Source organism: Urtica dioica, chromosome 12 (assembly GCF_054948205.1).
Source record: "Urtica dioica subsp. dioica isolate 48M chromosome 12, U.dioica_male_clone48M_v1_H2, whole genome shotgun sequence".
Taxonomy (NCBI): Eukaryota; Viridiplantae; Streptophyta; class Magnoliopsida; order Rosales; family Urticaceae; genus Urtica; species Urtica dioica.
In genome coordinates, this window is record NC_142767.1 from 19,817,156 (window position 1) to 19,836,501 (window position 19,346).

Sequence of the window (19,346 nt, forward strand, 5' to 3'; positions counted from 1 at the left end):
ATATAGATGTATGCCATTACATTTTCACTTCCACAATATATTTTGTTAGTGACCATACATGTATATGTTGTGGTCCACTAATATTCTCTCAACAACGGTAACCGATCATTGGCCAAATAAATTTCAAATCAAGCTATGATTAGTGCCAGCCCCTAATCCTATTATTTTTGGCTCTCCTTGGAATTGTTATTTTCAATATTCACATTAAAATTACGTGCGGTGTTACAATACTTGTTATGGTCCTTATGGATTGCAATACCGCTCGTTTGGTGATAGCAATGACCTATAACCAGTTGTAGCAAGAATAAAAAATTAATAAAATTATGAGCTATATATAGCCACTGTAATTCGTTCACCATGAAATGCTCACGTGTATGCACTAATACGCCCTAATCATATAAGTTCGAGCTCGAATTGATGCAAATTATCGAGTATTTTTTTTTTTTTTTATAAATTTTCATATGTTTATGATAATTTATAAATTTTGGGAAATATCTTGATGTTTATGATAATCACCACGCTCATTTTGTGCACTGGACAGAGTCGCTGTAACCGCAGGCCGCGAACATGGTAATGCAATAACGCAAATCAATATTAATTAATTCTCAATATTGACCTTTAGAAAGTGACCTATAAAAAAAAGGATGGGTTGAATTTTGAACTTGCGCAATAAGATCAATTGGATCAACCTCATCTAAATAGGACGATACTCAAACCCTTAGAAAAATAAAATATATATGCATTTAAATCTTTTTAATTACACAAAGACTGGGTCTGGTTCGAGCCTAGGCGAGAGCTGACGTAACGTTTCGAAGAGGAGGGCCTAGCCCACGCCTATTATAAAAAAAAACAAAGGGAAAGTTATAAAATAGTATTTTTTTAATATATAATGGTTATGTTTGACTCGGTTTATTAAGCTTTGTTTTAGTTTTTTTTTTTAAGTTAAATTATATTTAAGTGTTTGATAAAATTATTTTTTCTGAAAACTAAAAAGTGTTTTTGAATATTTTAACTAAAAAATTAAAAACTATATTTATAAAATAATTAGTATTCTAAATCCGTTCAAAATAGTATTTTTTTTTAACGGTAAATCATTATTTTCCTTATAATGAAATTGTAAACAATAATATAATTAAATAGAGTGTGAAGTTATAAAAAAAAAAAAAAAAACTGTAAATATATATTAAAAAAAAAAAGCCAAAATAAAGGCGTGGGAATCTCTTATTCTGTAGAGTCTGGAGACTCTTAACTGTAGATAATTTATTTATAAAAAAAAAAAAAAAAAAAAAAAAAAAAGTTTAGCACGTGGCCACGATCTTTAATGCATGAGTTTTTGGTGATGCAAAGAAATCAGAGTCTCTGAATGAAAGGCGTGAAAGAGCTTCACGCTCATCTCATCACATCAAACCGCCACAGAGACTCGCACTCGATCTCTCAAGTCATCAGAGCCTATGCACTTTCTCTGCCCAATCTCGGCAAAGCCCGTTCGGCTTTTGACCAAGTTGACCGACCCACACTGCTGCTTTTCAACCATTTGATCCGTGGACTGTCTCAGAGCGACCAACCCAGCGAAGCCATTCGTCTCTACCACCATATGATTGGCCAAACCACGCTTCTCGGTGATAACTCGACCTTCATTTTCGTTCTCAAGGCTGGCTCTCGAGTCCCCGATGTTTCAGTTGGACAGAGTGTTCACGTTCGTGCCTCGAAACTCGGGTTCGAGCGATATCTTTACGTCTCTAACGCGCTGGTTCATTTCTACGGCTGTTGTGGGGTTTTGAATATGGCGCGGAAGGTGTTCGACGAAATGCCCCACAGAGATTTGGTTTCTTGGAACTCCCTGATTTGTGGGTACACGAAGTGGAACATGTTTAAGGAAGTTTTGGGCCTCTTTGAGGCTATGCAAGAGAGTGGTGTGAGGGCAGATTCGGTGACACTCATGAAGGTCATCTTAGCCTGCAGTTATCTACGCGAGCATGAAAAAGCTGACTTGTTAGTCAAATACGTAGAGTCGAATCGGATCGAGCCGAATGTTTACTTGGGAAACACGATGATCGACATGTACGCTCGACGGGGTTTGGCGAATCTCGCTCGCGGAGTGTTCAACAAAATGCGAGAGAGAAATGTGGTTTCGTGGAACGCGATGATGATGGGATACGTGAACTCCGGCGATCTATCCGAGGCGAGATCGATCTTCAACGAGATGCCCAAAAGGGACGTGGTCTCTTGGACTTCCATGATCACCGCTTACTCTCAAGCTCACCGACACAGCGAGGCCGTGAAGCTTTTCCAAGAAATGATGGCGCGTAAAGTAAAACCCGACAAAGTCACGCTAGCCAGCGTTCTCTCGGCCTGTGCCCACTTGGGTTCCCTCGAGATCGGAGAAGCCATCCACGATTTCGTGACCAATCACCAAGGCGTGAAATCCGACATGTGCGTGGGAAACGCTCTGATCGACATGTATTTCAAATGCGGGTCGGCAGAGAAGGCTCTGAGGGTTTTCGGGGAGATGAAAGAGAAGGACGACGTGACTTGGACTTCGGCGATCTCGGGGTCGGCCGTGAACGGCTTTGCGAACTCCGCGATCGAACTCTTCTCTCGGATGCTGAGAGAAGGAACGAGGCCGAGCCACGGGAGCTTTGTCGGGATTTTACTCGCGTGTGCTCACACCGGTCTGGTCGAAAAAGGGCTGTCCTATTTCGAGAGCATGGAAAAGGTTTACGGACTTAAACCGGAGATGAAACACTACGGCTGCGTCGTGGATATGCTGGGCCGATCGGGAAATCTGAAGAAGGCGATCGAGTTCATAAACAACATGCCCGTGAAGCCGAACGCTGTAGTTTGGAGGACTTTGTTGAATGCTTGTAAGCTCCACGGGGACGTGGGTTTGGCCGAGTTCGTCACGAACAAGCTTCTCGAATTCGACGCGTGTAATAGCGGGGATTACGTTCTTTCCTCGAATGCTTACGCGGGCGTGAATAGATGGGACGACTCGGCGGAGATCAGAGACCGAATGCACGGCAGCGAAGTTCAGAAGCCGCTTGGTTTCAGCTTTACTCAAACCAAAGGCTGACATTGAATCAGATAAAAAAAAAAGCCATAATTTTTAACTGGTCGAATATCTGTGATTGAATCAGATAAAGCCGCAATAGATTGAGCCTGAATTTGTGCCGGAATATTCCAATCACGTTGACTTATATGTTGTCTTGTCTGTTTAGAGGAACGGCCATATTGCTCTGAGCTAGTCCGGTCAACTCAGAGCCGCACAGTTAAGCTCCACTTCCTTGCTCAGATCGTATCCAAGATCACAGTTTTAAATACCTGTCGATATTTCAGATCATAAACTGGTGAAATGAAATCTGTGTTGTTGAAGCCAAGACAGCCTTATCTGCAACGAGTCTCGGTAACCAACGCTCTCAAACATTGTGCCTTTCTTCAAGCTCGCGGTTTCTGGTAACTTGTAACACAAGCCTTCCAGGCGAACCACCTGAAATTTAAAAAAAAAAAAAAAAAAAAAAACTCATTAGTTAGAGGAGAGACGAAAAATCTCATCTTGGGGCAGAATTGTAGCGACTGCTTTCGCAAAGACTTCACATCGGTTTAGCTTTTATTTCTGATTTCTTACATATATTAATCATTGTAGTTAAAAAAAAACCTCTAAATTTTGTTTTCATTAATTTATAAAATCATTTATTCTTATTAACTATATTTTTACCCTTATATTTTCGACTAGAAAGGCAATATTTCCTCTCTAAATTTGACATCATAGAAAATGAGCATAAATTACGCAAAACGGTATATCTTGGAAGAAAAAAAAAAGTAAAAAAAAAAAAAAAAAACTGTTATACGATGCGAAAACGATGGGTATAAAATATAGAATTATAAAATCACCAGCAGAGGTGATAAGGATGGATAGTGATTGTATTTGGATAACAACAAACCACCTCAGCAACAGTCAGAAGAGAAGCTGCCAGATGTTTTACAAACACTCACTCCTTGTCACTATGGAAATATTTTTTTTTAAGGATAATCACAAACAACCAAATCTATGTTCAATATTTTTTCTTTATTTGATTGATACTCCTCAGTCCTCACATAGATAACACCGACAGAAATTAATATTTTTATATATATTGTTCAGCTATCCACAATAATTATTATTTAATAATAAAATAAAGAAAAAAATAAGGTGCTTGGCTGCTTGGCTGAAAGAATCAGATTTGGTGAAAAGGGTTTTGAATTGAAGAAGAAAGAATCGATGGGTAAGGGAGGGAAAGATGTGGGCGATTCTGAAGAGAACATGGCTGCTTGGCTTCTTGGTGTCAACAATCTCAAGATTCAACCTTTCAAACTCCCACCTCTTGGTACGGCATTTTTTAATTTAATTTCATTAATAGTATTATTATATGATCTCAATTCAATACATTTACGCATGTTGATGATGGTTTTTTAGGACCCCATGATGTTAAGGTGACGATGAAGGCCGTTGGCATTTGCGGCAGCGATGTTCATTACCTAAAGGTAACAAGTAAAAAAAAAAAAAAAACCAAAAATCAAAACATGGTGTGCGTGTGAATCAAGTATCAATTTTGTGTTTTTTTTTTTTTGGCAGACGATGAGATGTGCAGATTTTGTGGTGGAAGAGCCAATGGTGATAGGGCACGAGTGCGCTGGGATCGTAGCCGAAGTGGGTTCGGAGGTGAAGAGCTTAGTTGCCGGCGACAGGGTGGCGCTGGAGCCCGGAATCAGCTGCTGCCGGTGCCGCCTCTGCAGAGACGGGCGATACAATCTCTGCCCCGAAATGAAGTTCTTTGCCACGCCGCCCGTTCACGGCTCTCTCGCCAATCAGGTCAAATAACAATCTCGTGTCTTTTCGAATAACGAATTCGGAGAGAAGAAGTTGACAGATTGTAGTTTAGTTACAAGCTAAACTAGGATGTATGGTATCGTTCATTCAAGACTAGAGAGCAATGTCTCTGAATTGGCTGAGGTTTCTCTGTGCTTTTCTCAAAGAAGCTAGTTTGGCCATCCAAAATGACCGGCTGTCAAACAATGAATCCGCGGCTAGTTTAGTTATAAGCTAAACATATAGTACCAATTACCGTGTCGTTCATCATACTCGTTCAGTCGATACTACAGAGCATTGCCTCTGAATTGGCTGAGGTTTTCTCTGTTCTTTCTTTGTGTAAACGCTGTCGAGTCCCTTTTGATTAATTTGACAGATCGTACATCCGGCGGATCTATGCTTCAAGCTGCCCGAAAACGTGAGCCTTGAGGAAGGGGCAATGTGCGAGCCCCTGAGCGTCGGAGTGCACGCGTGCCGCCGGGCCGAGATCGGGCCGGAGACAAAGGCGCTGGTCATGGGGGCGGGCCCGATCGGGCTCGTCACCATGCTGGCGGCCCGGGCCTTCGGTGCGCCCAGGATCGTGGTGGTGGACGTGGACCAGGACCGCCTCTCCGTCGCCAAGGAGCTCGGCGCCGACGAGATCGTCAGGGTTTCTACACATCTTCGGGTACCTAACTAGCCATGTACAAACTCAAATTTTGATAAATAGCCAATATTTTGTTAATTTTTCAAAAATAGCCATTAACAAAAATTATCCGTATACAAATATCCAAAATATAATAGAAATTAACTTTGCCGCGTAGGATTTTGTGGCTATATTAGAAATTTATTTGAAACGTTGGTTAAATATCAATGTTAACGTTTCAAGTGGCCTAGTCTGTTATATAATATATATATATATATATATATATATATATATATATATATATTAAGGTCTTAGATGGTTTTGTGTGTGTGGCAGGACGTGGAGGAAGAAGTGGTGCAGATACGGGAGGCTGTTGGGGAAGTCGGAGCGGACGTGAGCTTCGACTGTGTCGGGTTCGATAAAACGATGACGACGGCTCTGAGCGCGACTCGGCCGGGAGGGAAGGTTTGCCTCGTCGGAATGGGTCACGGGGTCATGACCGTGCCTCTCACTCCCGCTGCTGCCAGGTATACATTTCTCGAAATTCAATCCCGAAGCCGCAATGAGAAACATTGTTGGACTCTATTCGACATGCCTTCGGGCACACTCATTTGAACTTTTGCGGCTCTATTACATCTCAAAAAAACCTTGTTTTGAGTCATTTGGGGTGTTTAGAGAAGGTGGACAAAGGTGATTTTTTGATATGTTATTTTGGTGGTTGGTTTGATTAGGGAGGTTGATGTGATTGGAATATTTCGATACAAGAACACATGGCCGATATGCCTGGATTTCTTGAGGAGCGGCAAGATCGACGTGAAGCCGCTGATAACGCACCGCTTCGGTTTCTCTCAGAAAGACGTCGAAGATGCCTTTGAGACCAGCGCTCGTGGCGGCACTGCCATCAAGGTCATGTTCAACCTCTAGGCTTCAACAGCTACTACAAAGTTTAATAAATATCTTAATAAGAATAGTGTGGTGGTTAATGAGAGTGTTTGTAAAATCACCCACTTTTGGAAGTGAACTTTTAGTATAAATTAATATATATATATATATATATATATATATATATATGTATATATGTATATGAGGAGTTTGGGGTTCAACTTTGAAGGAAAAACACAGATATCATGGAAGGGTATATGTATGCTGTGAGATCAACATACAAGTTTTTGTCGTGTTATCTTTCAATCGAGGTCAATGAGTAGATGAGATGACAAAGTTTCAATGTATGAATACAAGTCTGCCATATTTCTGACATAGACCAAGTCAAAAGTTGAAACAACTGAATGCTCAAAATCGAACAATTTTGAGAACCACTTAAAGAAGAAAAACCGCCAAGTATTTTGAAACCACCAAGCAGCAAAAGTATGCTACATTTATAAACGTATGATACAAGTCTTCTAAGTACAAGTCCTCAAAGACCATAATTTCAAATTTTACGTTCTAATCTAGAGTAATTTGTCAGTATTAAAATTTCCTTTTGAAGAAATGGACCAAATTTCAAAACTAGACCCAGTAATGTATCATTTACAAAATTAGACCTAACTTTATAATTTGAACCAAAATATCCATTAACTTTCAATATTTCATCTTCAATTCTATTTTTACCCACAATCTCACTTTTATGTACTCTCTTTTGTCTATCATTTACTTTAAAAATTAAATAATCCCATTGAAAATCCACTTTCAAACATTTTAAATTAACAATTAATTTTTTTTAAGTCCGTTGAAGATACATTGCCGAAGTTGAGGCTGAGGTCGAGGTTGCGAGCTTAGTTCCTGTGAGGATTTGAGTCCTTCGAGCTCGGGGAGAGCGACGAGCTGACTTTCAGTTTTGAGGCTTTCTATGAATATTTCAACTAATTTTTCGGTGTGTTTGAGATGTTTGTAGTGATCATAGTATGAGCGAGCTCAATGGAAACTTTTGTCGGTAGTGGCTCGAGCAGACTTTCTTCATTAGTGACGAGAGTTGATGGTTCCGAGATCAAGATTGGTGAACTTAATTTCTCCCATCATTATTTTACTTCCACTTTCTTCATGTTTGACCGTAACAAAGGCAACTCTAAGAGACGTTAGACGCTTCATATTCAGAATTCAACCTCAAACTTGTTTGAGCTCCGCGATCTTGGTCTCCACGATCTTGCAGTGGAGATTGACATCATCTAGGTAGCTACATTGATAATGATCATAGAAGTCTATTCTCAGTCGAACTTGTGTGAGTGTATTGAGTGAGTGAGAGTGATTGACGAGTCATCTTAAGTCGTGGTGGAGAGTACTTTCGGTCTTAAACAATTATGATGCATCGTTTGAGAAAATCTCTTTAGTTATTTAATTTATTGTTTTATCTGTAATCTTCTTATTTTATCTTTAAATATATAATTTATTTCATACCGTCCCTTATACAATTTTATCCTTAGTTGAACAGAATGCAAACAAAATTAAATAGTACCAACATAATAAATGTTTGAAGACAAAATTCAAGGATAAATCTGTTAAAATTTAAAGATTTTAATTAACACCCATTGTATTGTAAATTTGTTCCAACACAATTTGTAATTTGTATCCCCTAAAAAAAAAAAACCATTTTCACCAATTGTATATTGCGCAATGTTATTTAGATATTTAATTTTTTAATTGAAATAATATTTGTACGTGGAACTCATAAATAAATATTACCTCCGGTTAATTTTCCGTTTTCTTCTAAAATTTCCAAATAAAAAAAAATTGTATATATACAATTTTTTTTTTACCCCACCGAACACTTTTCCTTTCTCTTCCTTTCACTTCCAAAAAAAAAAAAAAAACTTTTATCTTTATATATATTATTCGACAGAATCCATGTTCCGAACCGGTGCTAAAAAGAACTAGGTTTCAAGATTTACCGAGCTTAGGGTTTTTCCGATCAGAACTCCACAATCTCAGGGCTTTCGATTCGTCACCGGAAAGAGCTCGACCGGATCGGCCATGGACGTCGACGGCGGTGCCGGAGGATCGGGGCACAGCAACAAGCGAGTCTTCCATCGCCTGACCGTACCGCCGAACGACTCTTCGTATTCCTCGTCGTCTTCGTCGAGAAATCAGAACCAGAGAGTCTGTTATCATTGGAGAGCCGGGAAGTGCAATCGGTTCCCTTGTCCTTTCCTCCACCGCGAGTTGAATCCACCTCCGCCGCAAAATCAACAACAGCCTAACGGAATGGCTTCGTCTTCCAAGCGCCACCACGCATTCACCAGCGGCGACGATCACCCCGGTCCTCAGCATCGTCGCGTCCCTGTGAATTCGAGTTGGGGACGGTCTCACGGCGATGGAGCGAATACCAGCGCTCACAAATTCGTGAGGAAGATGGATAAGGTCTGTCATTTCTGGACTCAAGGGAAATGCAGTTACGGCGATAAGTGCAAGTTCGTTCATACGTGGACCTCCGGGGAAGGGTTTTCGCTCCTGACGCAGCTCGAAGGCCATCAGAAGGTATTTTTTTATTTTTATTTTGGTTATTTCAGACTTGATTTTGATGCTGACTTTTTACGTGAATAGGCCGTTACTGGGATCGCATTGCCTCCTGGTTCTGATAAGCTATATACTGGAAGCAAAGACGAGAACGTGAGAGTTTGGGACTGTCAATCTGGTCAGGTTAGTTGTTTTTTTTTTTTTTTTCTTTCTGAGTTATGATTCTGAAAGAGTTCTTGTTTCGGTTTCGGACAATTGATAAACTATAATAGAGTACAAGAATTTTGTTAGTGAATTCAAATTGCAGTAGGTTTCGATAACCCGAACCGAACCAGAAAAAAGGTCAGCCCTTGCAAAATCTCGAGTTATTGTTACTTTCTGGTTTTGGAAATCGGTAGTTATTGTTTTGATTCTTGACGATTCCTAAAAACGTACAAGCTCCAAGTAGTAACTCCAATTGCAATAAGTGTCTTGATTACTAGAAGTTTAGAACCAGGTGAAAGTAAGTCCTTGGGTCGTGCATATATTGGGAATTCTCGAGATAATGTAACATTATATACTAGGAGAAAGTGGTGTATGAAGTGAAATCTGATAACTGTTTGCTCTTACAGCTGTTTTTCAATTTAACATAAACAACATCGAATAAGTGGTAATAAAGATCCTTATTTTAAGACACCGTATATTGTATTATGTGCGACTTTCTATGTGTTCCAGCTTCCAGTTTCGATGCCTAACTGTAACAGTTATTCTATGTCTGGATCTGGAAACTACTGTGAAGTGGCTGTCGAAATAGACCTTATTTTGATCCTAAAGCGAATTACTTGATGGTCTTTACCTGTGTTGTCAATGAAGATCAACCACCTGAAAATCTGTAGGGATTTCTCTAGCTTGAGATGATCTTCTTTGCTGCTTGAATATTATACTAGGTTGCATGTGAAAGAGAATGCACATACTCTAATTTAGATATAATAGCAGACTTTTGCCACATGGTGAAATGGATAGTACACAAATAAATTTAGTTTCATTATTTATCCATGTGTTGATTGATTGTGCTGTTCATTTTAATTCTGGCAGTGTACAGCAGTGATTAATCTTGGCGGTGAAGTTGGATGTATGCTCAGTGAAGGTCCTTGGATATTTGTTGGTATACAACATATGGTGAAGGTAAGTGGTACGAATGAATCTCCGGGCATTTGTTTTTACATGTACATGCCATGGTAAAGCTATATAAATGCGAATTAGGTCTGAGCAGTAAGAGTTGAATGAAATTCTGAGGTACTCGTCCTTTTTGTGACAGGCATGGAATATCCAAACTAACATGGAGCTCAGTCTTAGTGGGCCTGTTGGTCAAGTTTATGCTCTTGTAGTGGGAAACGATTTGCTTTTTGCTGGTACACAGGTAAATTCCTCTTCAAAGTTACTTCTTTTTTTAGTCTTATATAATACTTTGTGCATACTTATCATTTATTTTCTTCGGTTACAAAGTGAGTAAAATATCCAAAGGATAATTCAAAGATAAAACCTTTCATGGCTGGTTTTTGTTCATTAATTGGGCAAAATCTTGATCGCTGGCAGAATAACATTTTAATCTTATGATGTTTGTTATCATAGCATATGATCTGATCTCCGTATTAGCGCTAAGAAATTCCTCTTCTGCAGGATGGATCTATATTGGCATGGAAGTTTAACGCAGCTGCGAATTGCTTTGAACCGGTTACATCACTTAAGGGTCACACACACGCGGTGGTTACATTAGTAGTTGGGGCTAACAGACTTTACTCTGGCTCAATGGACAACTCTATAAAGGTAAGCTAAGTAGCAGTACTAAAAGCTTGCCATATTTGCGAGTCAGTCCATTGCTTTAGGTCTTTTGATGTCTGCCTCAACTTTCTTGTTTCTTACTATACTCAAATCTTCAGGTCTGGAGCCTTGAAACATTACAGTGTATACAGACTCTCAGCGACCATACGTCAGTTGTAATGTCTGTTCTTTGTTGGGATCAATTCCTTTTATCGAGTTCTTTAGACCAAACAATAAAGGTGCGTGCTTTTGCCCTTTGTTTTTCGTATAGTTCTAATATTTCAAAAAATTCAATTATCTTTGTATATGGTGTTTTATAACGGTGTCTTATTTTGTTTTGCAGGTGTGGGTTGCTTCGCAGAGTGGAAGCTTGGAAGTAACTTTTACACACAACGAAGAGCATGTAATTTTTTATTTTTCTTTTTCATCTTCACATATTAGTTAAAATGGTCTGGGAATCAAGAAAGAGCTGTTGTAGAAAGAATATATGATATTTAAGTAAAGTTCCTCGTCTGTATTTTTGCAGGGCGTGCTTGCTCTGTGTGGAATGCATGATCCGGAAGGCAAACCGGTGTTGTTATGCGCTTGTAATGACAACTCAGTTCGCATATATGATCTACCTTCGTAAGTTTCCGACAAAACCTTAATTTGTTAACGTGATACTGATGCTTCTACTTTGATACCCGTTGCGTTGTGTCAGATTCGCTGAAAGAGGAAAGGTTTACTCAAAACAGGAGGTACGGGCAATTCAAACGGGACCTGGGAGTCTATTTTTCACAGGCGACGGAACAGGTCAAGTGAGAGTTTGGAACATGTTAGCCGAACCAGCTTCCACAGCCTGATACAAAGAAACCCCAAAGCTAGCTATTGCTGCCCCACATTAATGTATCGTTGTTTTATTAGTTATATTTGTTTCTTCTCTACATTTTCTAGGATCCTTCGTGATGTGTAGTTTGCACAAGGATTTTTTTTCTTCTTTTTCTTTTTCCTTCACTGTTGAGTCTCGAGGTTTTGGGTATCTGAAGAGAGAGCACTTTGGCCATAGATTACAGACGAGCATATTTGCTCTGTCTCGAGAGCTGTTTCTCCAATACGCTTAAAGAATAAGCTAGTTGATTTGCTTTGAATCTCGCGTTCTGGTATGTAATTGTGTAGCAGGGATCGAATATACAGAGGGGTATTTTCAGTGATATTCACTTCCATATTGACATTCCTGTTCGAATTGTAGTTATTGCAGCAATAAAGAGAAAAAAATCCTGTTATTTATTTATTGTGGAAGTGTCACATTCATATCGTTTGATTTTGCGCTGGTGGTTTGCATTATAAAGGTGCCATCTTTATCTGCAATTTTTTATTGTTAATTTAAGGGAAAATATCACATTTATACCCTGTGTTTTAGTGAAATGTCGAGTTTAACCCTCGGTTTTCAAAAATGTCGAGTTCATACCCTCTGTTTAACTAAAATGACGAAATTATACTCTGAAATGAATAACAGCGTCACAAATCTCCCTTTCATTGATATTAACTCTTATATAAGAAAAACCAAATCAAATCTAAATCAGTGCCCTAACTTTCAAATTCTCAATTTTGAAATAAAAATAGCCTTAAATTGAAATTAAATAATAAAACTCATACCTCTTAAGAAATGACTTCATTCCGTGTTCGAATTGTAACTCTAAATTCTGGATTCTCTGTTCGAATATGCGATTTTGATGACTATCAACTATCGATGTTTACCCATTTGCCTCTTTCTGTGTTCTTCACGATTAAGATACTGTTGTTTATTTTTTAGTTTTTAAATAAATTACATATATGACGCGAATGAATAAAGATAATTGGTGTTTATATATACATATTATAGTCAACGTCAATGAAAAGTCAATAAAAAGAATATTCGTGACACTGTTGTCTATTTCAAGGTATAATTTCGTCATTTTAGTTAAACATGGGGTATAATTTCGTCATTTTAGTTAAACAGAGGGTATGAACTCGACATTTTTGAAAACTGAAGGTTAAACTCGACATTTCACTAAAATACACATAAGCCTTCATTAAAATTTGATGCAGACCCCAATCTACCTAAACAGCCTAGACGAAAATAAATCAAATTAAAGGGATAACACAAACTTGTATTCAATGTAATATGCTCTGTAAAAGCATTGTAGGTTTTAATATTGCTTCTTTCAGCTTTTTAACGGCTTTAAAGTTGTAGTGATGAATAAAAGATGTCCCTTAAAGGGAAGGTAAAAGAGCATACTTTGTAGGCGCTGGTGTTTGTTTGCCTGTGCTACGACGATTGACTTTTTATATTGAATTATGAAACTCTCTCTACGTTATATTTAGGACACGTTACTGAGGGAAAAAAAAAAAGATAAACTAGAATATTTCATATTATCTTAACTTGCGGAGTCGGCAATGTCTCTTTCTCATTCTCTCACGAGTTGGTCTTGTTTAGCAGCTAAGACATAAAGAGGATTGGTTTTTAAGATAAAAATTGGATGTTGAAAAAAGTTGTGTTTTTTTTTCTCTACACAATATTTTGAGCATAATTATTCTGGGGTGGCAATAAATGGGCATCACAAGCTTTTCAGATAGTCCTTGAGTGGAGAAATGTATGGTAGCGATTAGATCAATCTTGTTCTCTCGTTGACATTCTTTGCGCAACTTTATATTTTAAATTTACAGGGTCTTTGCCCTTGCTTTCTGCTTGGTCATTGGACTCTAATTTTAGGCACGTAGTTGGTGTAGAAATGAACATACATGCCTCTAGAAGCAATAAACAAATAAATCTTTGGTTTAATGCCATAGGATTCAATAACATGTAATCAATCTCTTCTCATTGATGAAAATCGGATGATCATATCATATACAAGACACAATTGCGAAAACCCCCCCAAAAATACAACTACCCCATTAGTTATCAGTGAAACCTCTTATGATTGCCATTATCACAACCCTAGATCTTTACAAGGCAAGCAAAAAAAGAAGGAAAAAAAAAACCCACCAAAGCCCATAACTTCGAGTCAAATCGGTAGGAATAGAGAGAGAAACAAACAAGAGTAGAAAACAAAAGTCCCGCAAAAAAAAAACGTGTGGTTTCAGAAGACAAGGGACGACTGACATGAAGTGGGAAAATGCGTACACGAAGACCATCGTATGATTGACTCCGACACGATGAGATCGATCGGCTCTCGTTCCCCGAGCCCGATCGTGCGGTTCCTCTTGCTGTGAATACCTGACGTCCTCGACCAAGTTGTTCCTCCGGATCGCTTGAACTCGCTTGCCTTGTCGTTGCTACTTAAATGCTCCGTAAAGCAAACCGATGAATCGTGAAGCAACATGTCCAAGCTCGTCTCTGCACACACAAAAAGAAAAGGATTCCGAGATAAATAAGACCGAGTTTAAAGTGTAAGAAGCGAAATGAAATCTCTTTGTTCTACCTTTGCCGACCGGCTCTACAAGTTTGGCGATCTCTGCTATACAATTTGTTTTCTCGGCGGAGAAGCTGGAGCTGAAGAAGGCAAAACTTGGCATTGATTGCACAGCGGAGGAACGTATTTCTGTGCCACCGATTGAGCCGCCGTTGCTACGAAATGAAAACCCAGCATATTCCGAGAAAGGAGTGAATGGTTCTCCTTGGAAGGAAGATGAAAATGACGATCTGCACGAGAACACGGGCGATTGGTTGTCGCAAGAAATCGCCGATGCGTTCCCGAAACTAATGTCCTGATTCCTCGACATAAAAGGAGTGGAAAACGAACTGCCGCGAGAATGGTCGCCCAGTTCTTTGCAACTTCGGTCTTCGCGTTGATTGAGTTGTTCGGGTTGCGATTCGCTTCTCGTCATCCATGAATGATCTGATAATAATAAATTAAAATTAAATTCATCGTCGTTCCCAAATGAGTACTAATGAGCCGAAACCTTCAAAAAGTCAACCTACCCAACACTTGCTGAGCGGTAAGCCTTTCAGAAGGATCCGTACAAAGCATTCTCCGAATCAAATCCAAAGCCGACTCAGAGACTCGGTCCCACGGGGAAGATGGGAACCTCAAGTCGGCCATCTTCACGGCATCGAATATCTTCGATTTCGTCTTTCCCCAGAAAGGAGGTGTACCGCTGAGAAGAATGTAGAGGATCACTCCCGCGCTCCAAACATCGGCCGCCTGGTTATACCCTCCCGCGAGCACCTCCGGAGCTATATAGAACGGACTCCCTACTAAACCCCGTAAACTCTCACCTGTTTTTTAAAGATTGAAATCGATCATTAAAAACCTTCCGAAGACAGTAAAAGCTATTACGAACTCGTATACTTTGTACTAACGAAAATATATACAAAAGGAAATACAAGGTAGATATCGGACGGACATTAGAGAGTTCCCACTAATCTCTCAAATAACCTACTAATCCCGCTTTTTTTTTTTTTTTTTTTTTTTTAACCTTGGTGTCCAAGTTAAACCCAACTCAGTATTCTATATCTAACCCCTATCTACTTGCTGTTATATTATTACCATACCTAAGTTCATAACACAGTGTTTTTTCAGGTAAATATTAAAACTATTACAGCATGAAAATTACCGGGCTTGATGTATGTGGCGAGCCCGAAATCGGCCACTTTGATGGGCGACGAGGAGGCTTTGGTAGCCAAGAGGATGTTCTCGGGCTTCAAGTCCCGATGAACGACCCCGTTTTCGTGGCAATAGAGGACAACCTGCATCAAATGCCTGAAGAGGACCCGAGCATCGGGCTCGGAGAATCTGCCGTGCTTCTCTAGCTTGTGGAAGAGCTCGCCTCCGGCGCAGAGCTCCATGACCAAGTGGACGTGATCTTCTTCCTCGTAGACCGCTTTGAGGTCGACGACGTTTGGGTGGCCCGATAACCTGGTCATGATCTCGATCTCGAGCCTGATGCTCCGAACATCGTCCGAGGTTACGAGCCTGTCTTTCGAGATCGACTTGCACGCCAAAACCTCGCCCGTGATCTTGTCGGTGCACGATCTGATCACGCCGAACTGTCCGAGACCCAATTGCTCTCCGAGGAAGTACTGATCTTTCAGGTTCGAAGTCCGGTCCGCTCCCACCAAAACGGTTTCGCTCAAGCTCGCGACTCTGTAGCATTTGCACGGCCTTTTCGAGGGTTCGGTGATGCTGTTGCTGAGGGCAACAACAGCCATAACAAGCTCTCTCTCTCTCTCTCTCTCTCTCCAAACGACCCAGAAAGCCTTCGATTTGAAAGTTGGTCTATGATGAAGACTTTTTACTCGGCGGAAGAGAAAGATGGGAGGCTTTTCTTCAAGTCAATATACTGACTATTTATTTTCTCAGAACCGAATTCACATAAATGGCCCAAAAACCAAACTAGGTCAAAGTTCAGAAATAGAGGCTTGTCTTCCTTGGTAGTTGTTCAAGTGGATAGCGGAATCAAATAGATCTCCTACAACATCAAGTTTTAACATTAAAAGGAGAAGCAATATATTTATATATAAAAAAGATAGGAACTTTCCTCAGTATACAAGTTCTTCTATGACTATAATGTAAATAGTAATATTTGGGAGTGGTTGAGCAAGTTGATTTCTTTTTACTCAAACAAAGTCGAAGTCGATTCAAAGTTTCACACACACTATTCTTTCTTGACGAATTCACACCAAAGCACAATTTGAAAAGGACTCTGAAACACGGATCAGCCGAAAATCTTAAGGAGAAGGACAAACCTTTGAGCAGAATATAGAAAACCCAGAATGCACTGGAATGGGATTTAAGAAGCAGTAACGAAAGACCCCATCAACTATAGGCTTCAAATTTGTGTGATAATTACTCAACTCCCGAGAAACCCATTAACTTTAAGAGAACACCCAGATCCAACGAAACAGAACAAAACAAAAAAGTTCCGGACCCCGATAAAGGAATAAAATTTGAACTGAAAAACGCGGAACGATCGAATTTCAAACACACTCAAAAGAGAGAGAGAGAGAGAGAGAGAGAGAGAGAGAGAGAGAGAGAGAGAGAGAGAGAGCAGTGAAAGGGAAGTTGAGCTCACCAAGGCAGAGTTTTCTGTGCCCTGAACTCTGCTTTGCCTCCTCTCCACTGTCTCTCTCTCTCCCCACTTCTAAGTTCTAATAAACCCACCAAATGCAAATGAAGAAAATGACTGGCTGGCTTTAGTTTCTCAAAAAAAAAATTAATAATAAATAAAGGACTGGCTTTTATTTCTTTTCTTTATCTTTCTGTTTAGGTTCTCTCTTTTTCGGTATTCTCCTAAATTGATATTTTAATAGAGGACAATGAGACGTCAATCCACAGTCTAATCCCGTTTAATTTCCAATACACTTCTTGGCGTTATTCCTACGCGCGGTAAAATCATACTCGCAGTCAATGTTTAAAATATCATATGATTTAAAAAAAAAAACGGTATCTCGACCTTATGTTTCAATATGCGCAAATGATAAATAATTTTCAATCGAATGACAGTATATAGGCGTTGGATAGCTTACTTTTTCAATATGCACAAATCATAAATATCTTTTAATTGAGCATCTCGAGGTTTGGGTTCGATTCACGAATGTGGTGGTATGGCATTTCAGCATGAATGAAGAATATTTCATATGTAGATGGAGTGGTTAAAGAAGATAAATTTCATAATATATTTTTTAATTGCAAAATGTTAAGGAATTAATTTTTTATCGAAAAACATACAAAAATATTTTTTCAAGACTTTTGAACTAATTTTACGATAAAACAAAAAAAAATTAAGATGAATAACAATGAGTTACGATGAAACAAAGAGTTACGATGAGCTATGATAAATTATAATAAGATACGATCATTTATAATAAGATTTGCTTTGAAGTTTGAATGGCATTTTTTATCTTTTTTTTTCAATTAAAAGTCAATTCCTAAATATTTGTAATTACGATGTCCATTATTGATATTTCTTTATTTAGGAGGTCTAGTTTATGAAATCTATCTTAGTGAATGGTGATAGAGTCATAATATGAGGTAGAAAAGATCAACAATGAATGCTTGGTGGTGCAAGCTTTGGTCGCTCTCGCTACTTCCCGAGAGAAGTTGCATGTGTGGAGTGTGCAAGGTTGGATTTCGATTCATGAAGCCCTTGCTTGTCGGAAAATTATCGTTTTGTGAATTTCATTCGTTGTTCAAATCCTTCGGGCTCAATTTCCTATGTGATAAGGGGATATCAAAAAATTCGGGAGATAGTTGGCGAGGTTCGGGGACATTTTTTCGAACATTCATACTTGAAAACGTAATCTAAGTGCTTGAATAACATGGGTTATAGTTTGTCATTACTTTGGTGTGCCATGTGTGGAACATTCAAAATAATGCGTGGATGGGTCATAAGGCGTGGAAATTCGCTAATTAAGTGGAGTGAGCAAAGATTTTCTTGAAAGAATTTAGAAATTCGACCAGAAAGTTGAAAAATTCGTGAAGTTGAATAGTGGAAAAAAGGCGAGAGTTTCGGTGCTGCCACCAATGGGAGTAGTGACAGTCAGTATCGATGCGACACTCGTCACAAATATAGTGTCATATGGTACGATGGGTGAGATCCGAGATCACATAGGGTGATACCACCTTTAGTGGAGGCCCCGACGATTCTTCACAGTGCAAAGTTGGGGTGGTAGCTTTGTTGGCAGAAGACTACTTTCCAATCAGACTTCTTGGAGGTTGTTACGTCTTGCTCTAATAACCCTAAACTCGAACTTATTATCGTAGAAATAAAAGTTATGACGGATTTTTCTTACTCATTTTGTTGTGGTTTTTTTGCCAAGTAATAAATGTGTTGCTTAAGATTTAGCCGAGTATGCTTTAAATTTTCGGGTGAATGCATGTTGGTTCGGAGTTGTCCCGCCATATGTGATTCATGAGGTTGTAAAAGACCAAATGTTTTCATGTTATCTGGACTGAACTGTTCCTAATTTTACTCAATTGTTTAAAAAGTCAAGAATAACTCATGATAAATAGATATGATTTGACTATTAATATTATTTTTAATTATATCTTTTTTATAAAATCTCACTGTGGTAAGTGGTAACCCTCAATATCTCAATACAATTTTTAAATTAATATGACTAATTTTTTTTTTTTTTTTAAATCGACGTCAATTTCCCGAAGTAGATGTTGCATGAAAGTGCGATGTTATCGGACATAAAATTCGTTGATATTCATTTTTATATATGTACATGCGGTTTAGCTACTTTAGACTTAACTTATTTTATATATTATGTCCGTTTCTTTGACACAACAATCCTCTTATTAGTATTTAAAGAAATTAAATTTCTACAACGTGAAAGCAACTAGTGGTTTACTAAAAAGCAACTAATGGGGTGGGATGATTATTACAATTTATATTCATACGTGTGATGTATTTATGATTGTCTTAAAATTGTATAAAGAACATTCAACACCCGTTAAATACTTTTATAAGCATATAAAATATATGAAATATCAAGTTATCCATTTGATAAGGTGCACAAGTAGAGGAGACGAAGCAAAAGACTTTGTGTACACCATAGTTAATATGCCATAATAAGGTCTGAAAGAATAACAACCCAAATTACGCCTATTGGCAATGATCGATGAGAAAAACTGGAACCATTTGTGTTGTTTTAGATTTCTT

The 19,346-nt window shown here is 38.8% G+C and overlaps 3 protein-coding genes and 1 pseudogene across 4 annotated transcripts; 3 read left to right on the forward strand and 1 right to left on the reverse strand.

Annotated features, from left to right (window-relative positions):
* The first annotated feature begins 1,311 nt into the window (after positions 1-1,311).
* On the forward strand, positions 1,312-3,816 carry LOC149380052 (pentatricopeptide repeat-containing protein At2g29760, chloroplastic pseudogene; annotated as a pseudogene).
* Positions 3,817-4,015: 199 nt separating this feature from the next.
* LOC149380053 (GroES-like zinc-binding alcohol dehydrogenase family protein) lies at positions 4,016-6,647 on the forward strand. Its single transcript, XM_089602947.1, has 6 exons — positions 4,016-4,364; positions 4,454-4,521; positions 4,613-4,849; positions 5,223-5,513; positions 5,808-5,998; positions 6,203-6,647. The coding sequence occupies exons 1-6, from the start codon at positions 4,259-4,261 to the stop codon at positions 6,393-6,395; spliced, it is 1,086 nt and encodes a 361-aa protein (XP_089459073.1). The 5' UTR covers positions 4,016-4,258; the 3' UTR covers positions 6,396-6,647.
* Positions 6,648-8,265: 1,618 nt separating this feature from the next.
* On the forward strand, positions 8,266-11,988 carry LOC149380054 (zinc finger CCCH domain-containing protein 48-like). Its single transcript, XM_089603355.1, has 9 exons — positions 8,266-8,939; positions 9,006-9,101; positions 9,993-10,082; positions 10,216-10,317; positions 10,578-10,724; positions 10,838-10,957; positions 11,062-11,121; positions 11,245-11,342; positions 11,419-11,988. The coding sequence occupies exons 1-9, from the start codon at positions 8,436-8,438 to the stop codon at positions 11,558-11,560; spliced, it is 1,359 nt and encodes a 452-aa protein (XP_089459481.1). The 5' UTR covers positions 8,266-8,435; the 3' UTR covers positions 11,561-11,988.
* A 1,540-nt stretch (positions 11,989-13,528) lies between these two features.
* On the reverse strand, positions 13,529-16,955 carry PEPKR1 (phosphoenolpyruvate carboxylase-related kinase 1). Of its 2 annotated transcripts, none has more exons than XM_089603204.1 (5): positions 16,752-16,955; positions 15,294-16,148; positions 14,659-14,955; positions 14,159-14,575; positions 13,529-14,073 (listed from the first exon to the last, which is right to left on the reverse strand). In XM_089603204.1, exons 2-5 carry the CDS (start codon positions 15,886-15,888, stop codon positions 13,817-13,819), a joined length of 1,566 nt encoding a protein of 521 aa, XP_089459330.1. In that variant the 5' UTR covers positions 15,889-16,148; positions 16,752-16,955; the 3' UTR covers positions 13,529-13,816. The 2 variants fall into 2 exon arrangements, with proteins under 2 accessions (XP_089459330.1, XP_089459329.1); XM_089603203.1 differs by lacking the exon at positions 16,752-16,955 and adding an exon at positions 16,426-16,703.
* Between the last annotated feature and the right edge of the window lie 2,391 nt (positions 16,956-19,346).

Coding starts and splice junctions, on each gene's coding strand:
- LOC149380053 (XM_089602947.1), top strand. CDS start 4,259: ATGGGTAAGGGAGGGAAAGATGTGGGCGATTCTGAAGAGAACATGGCT. Junction 4,365..4,453: donor TTTCAAACTCCCACCTCTTG/GTACGGCATTTT, acceptor ATGGTTTTTTAG/GACCCCATGATGTTAAGGTG. Junction 5,514..5,807: donor GGGTTTCTACACATCTTCGG/GTACCTAACTAG, acceptor TGTGTGTGGCAG/GACGTGGAGGAAGAAGTGGT.
- LOC149380054 (XM_089603355.1), top strand. CDS start 8,436: ATGGACGTCGACGGCGGTGCCGGAGGATCGGGGCACAGCAACAAGCGA. Junction 8,940..9,005: donor AGCTCGAAGGCCATCAGAAG/GTATTTTTTTAT, acceptor TTACGTGAATAG/GCCGTTACTGGGATCGCATT. Junction 10,318..10,577: donor TGCTTTTTGCTGGTACACAG/GTAAATTCCTCT, acceptor CCTCTTCTGCAG/GATGGATCTATATTGGCATG.
- PEPKR1 (XM_089603204.1), bottom strand. CDS start 15,888: ATGGCTGTTGTTGCCCTCAGCAACAGCATCACCGAACCCTCGAAAAGG. Junction 14,576..14,658: donor TACCGCTCAGCAAGTGTTGG/GTAGGTTGACTT, acceptor TATTATTATCAG/ATCATTCATGGATGACGAGA. Junction 14,074..14,158: donor TGTAGAGCCGGTCGGCAAAG/GTAGAACAAAGA, acceptor TTGTGTGTGCAG/AGACGAGCTTGGACATGTTG.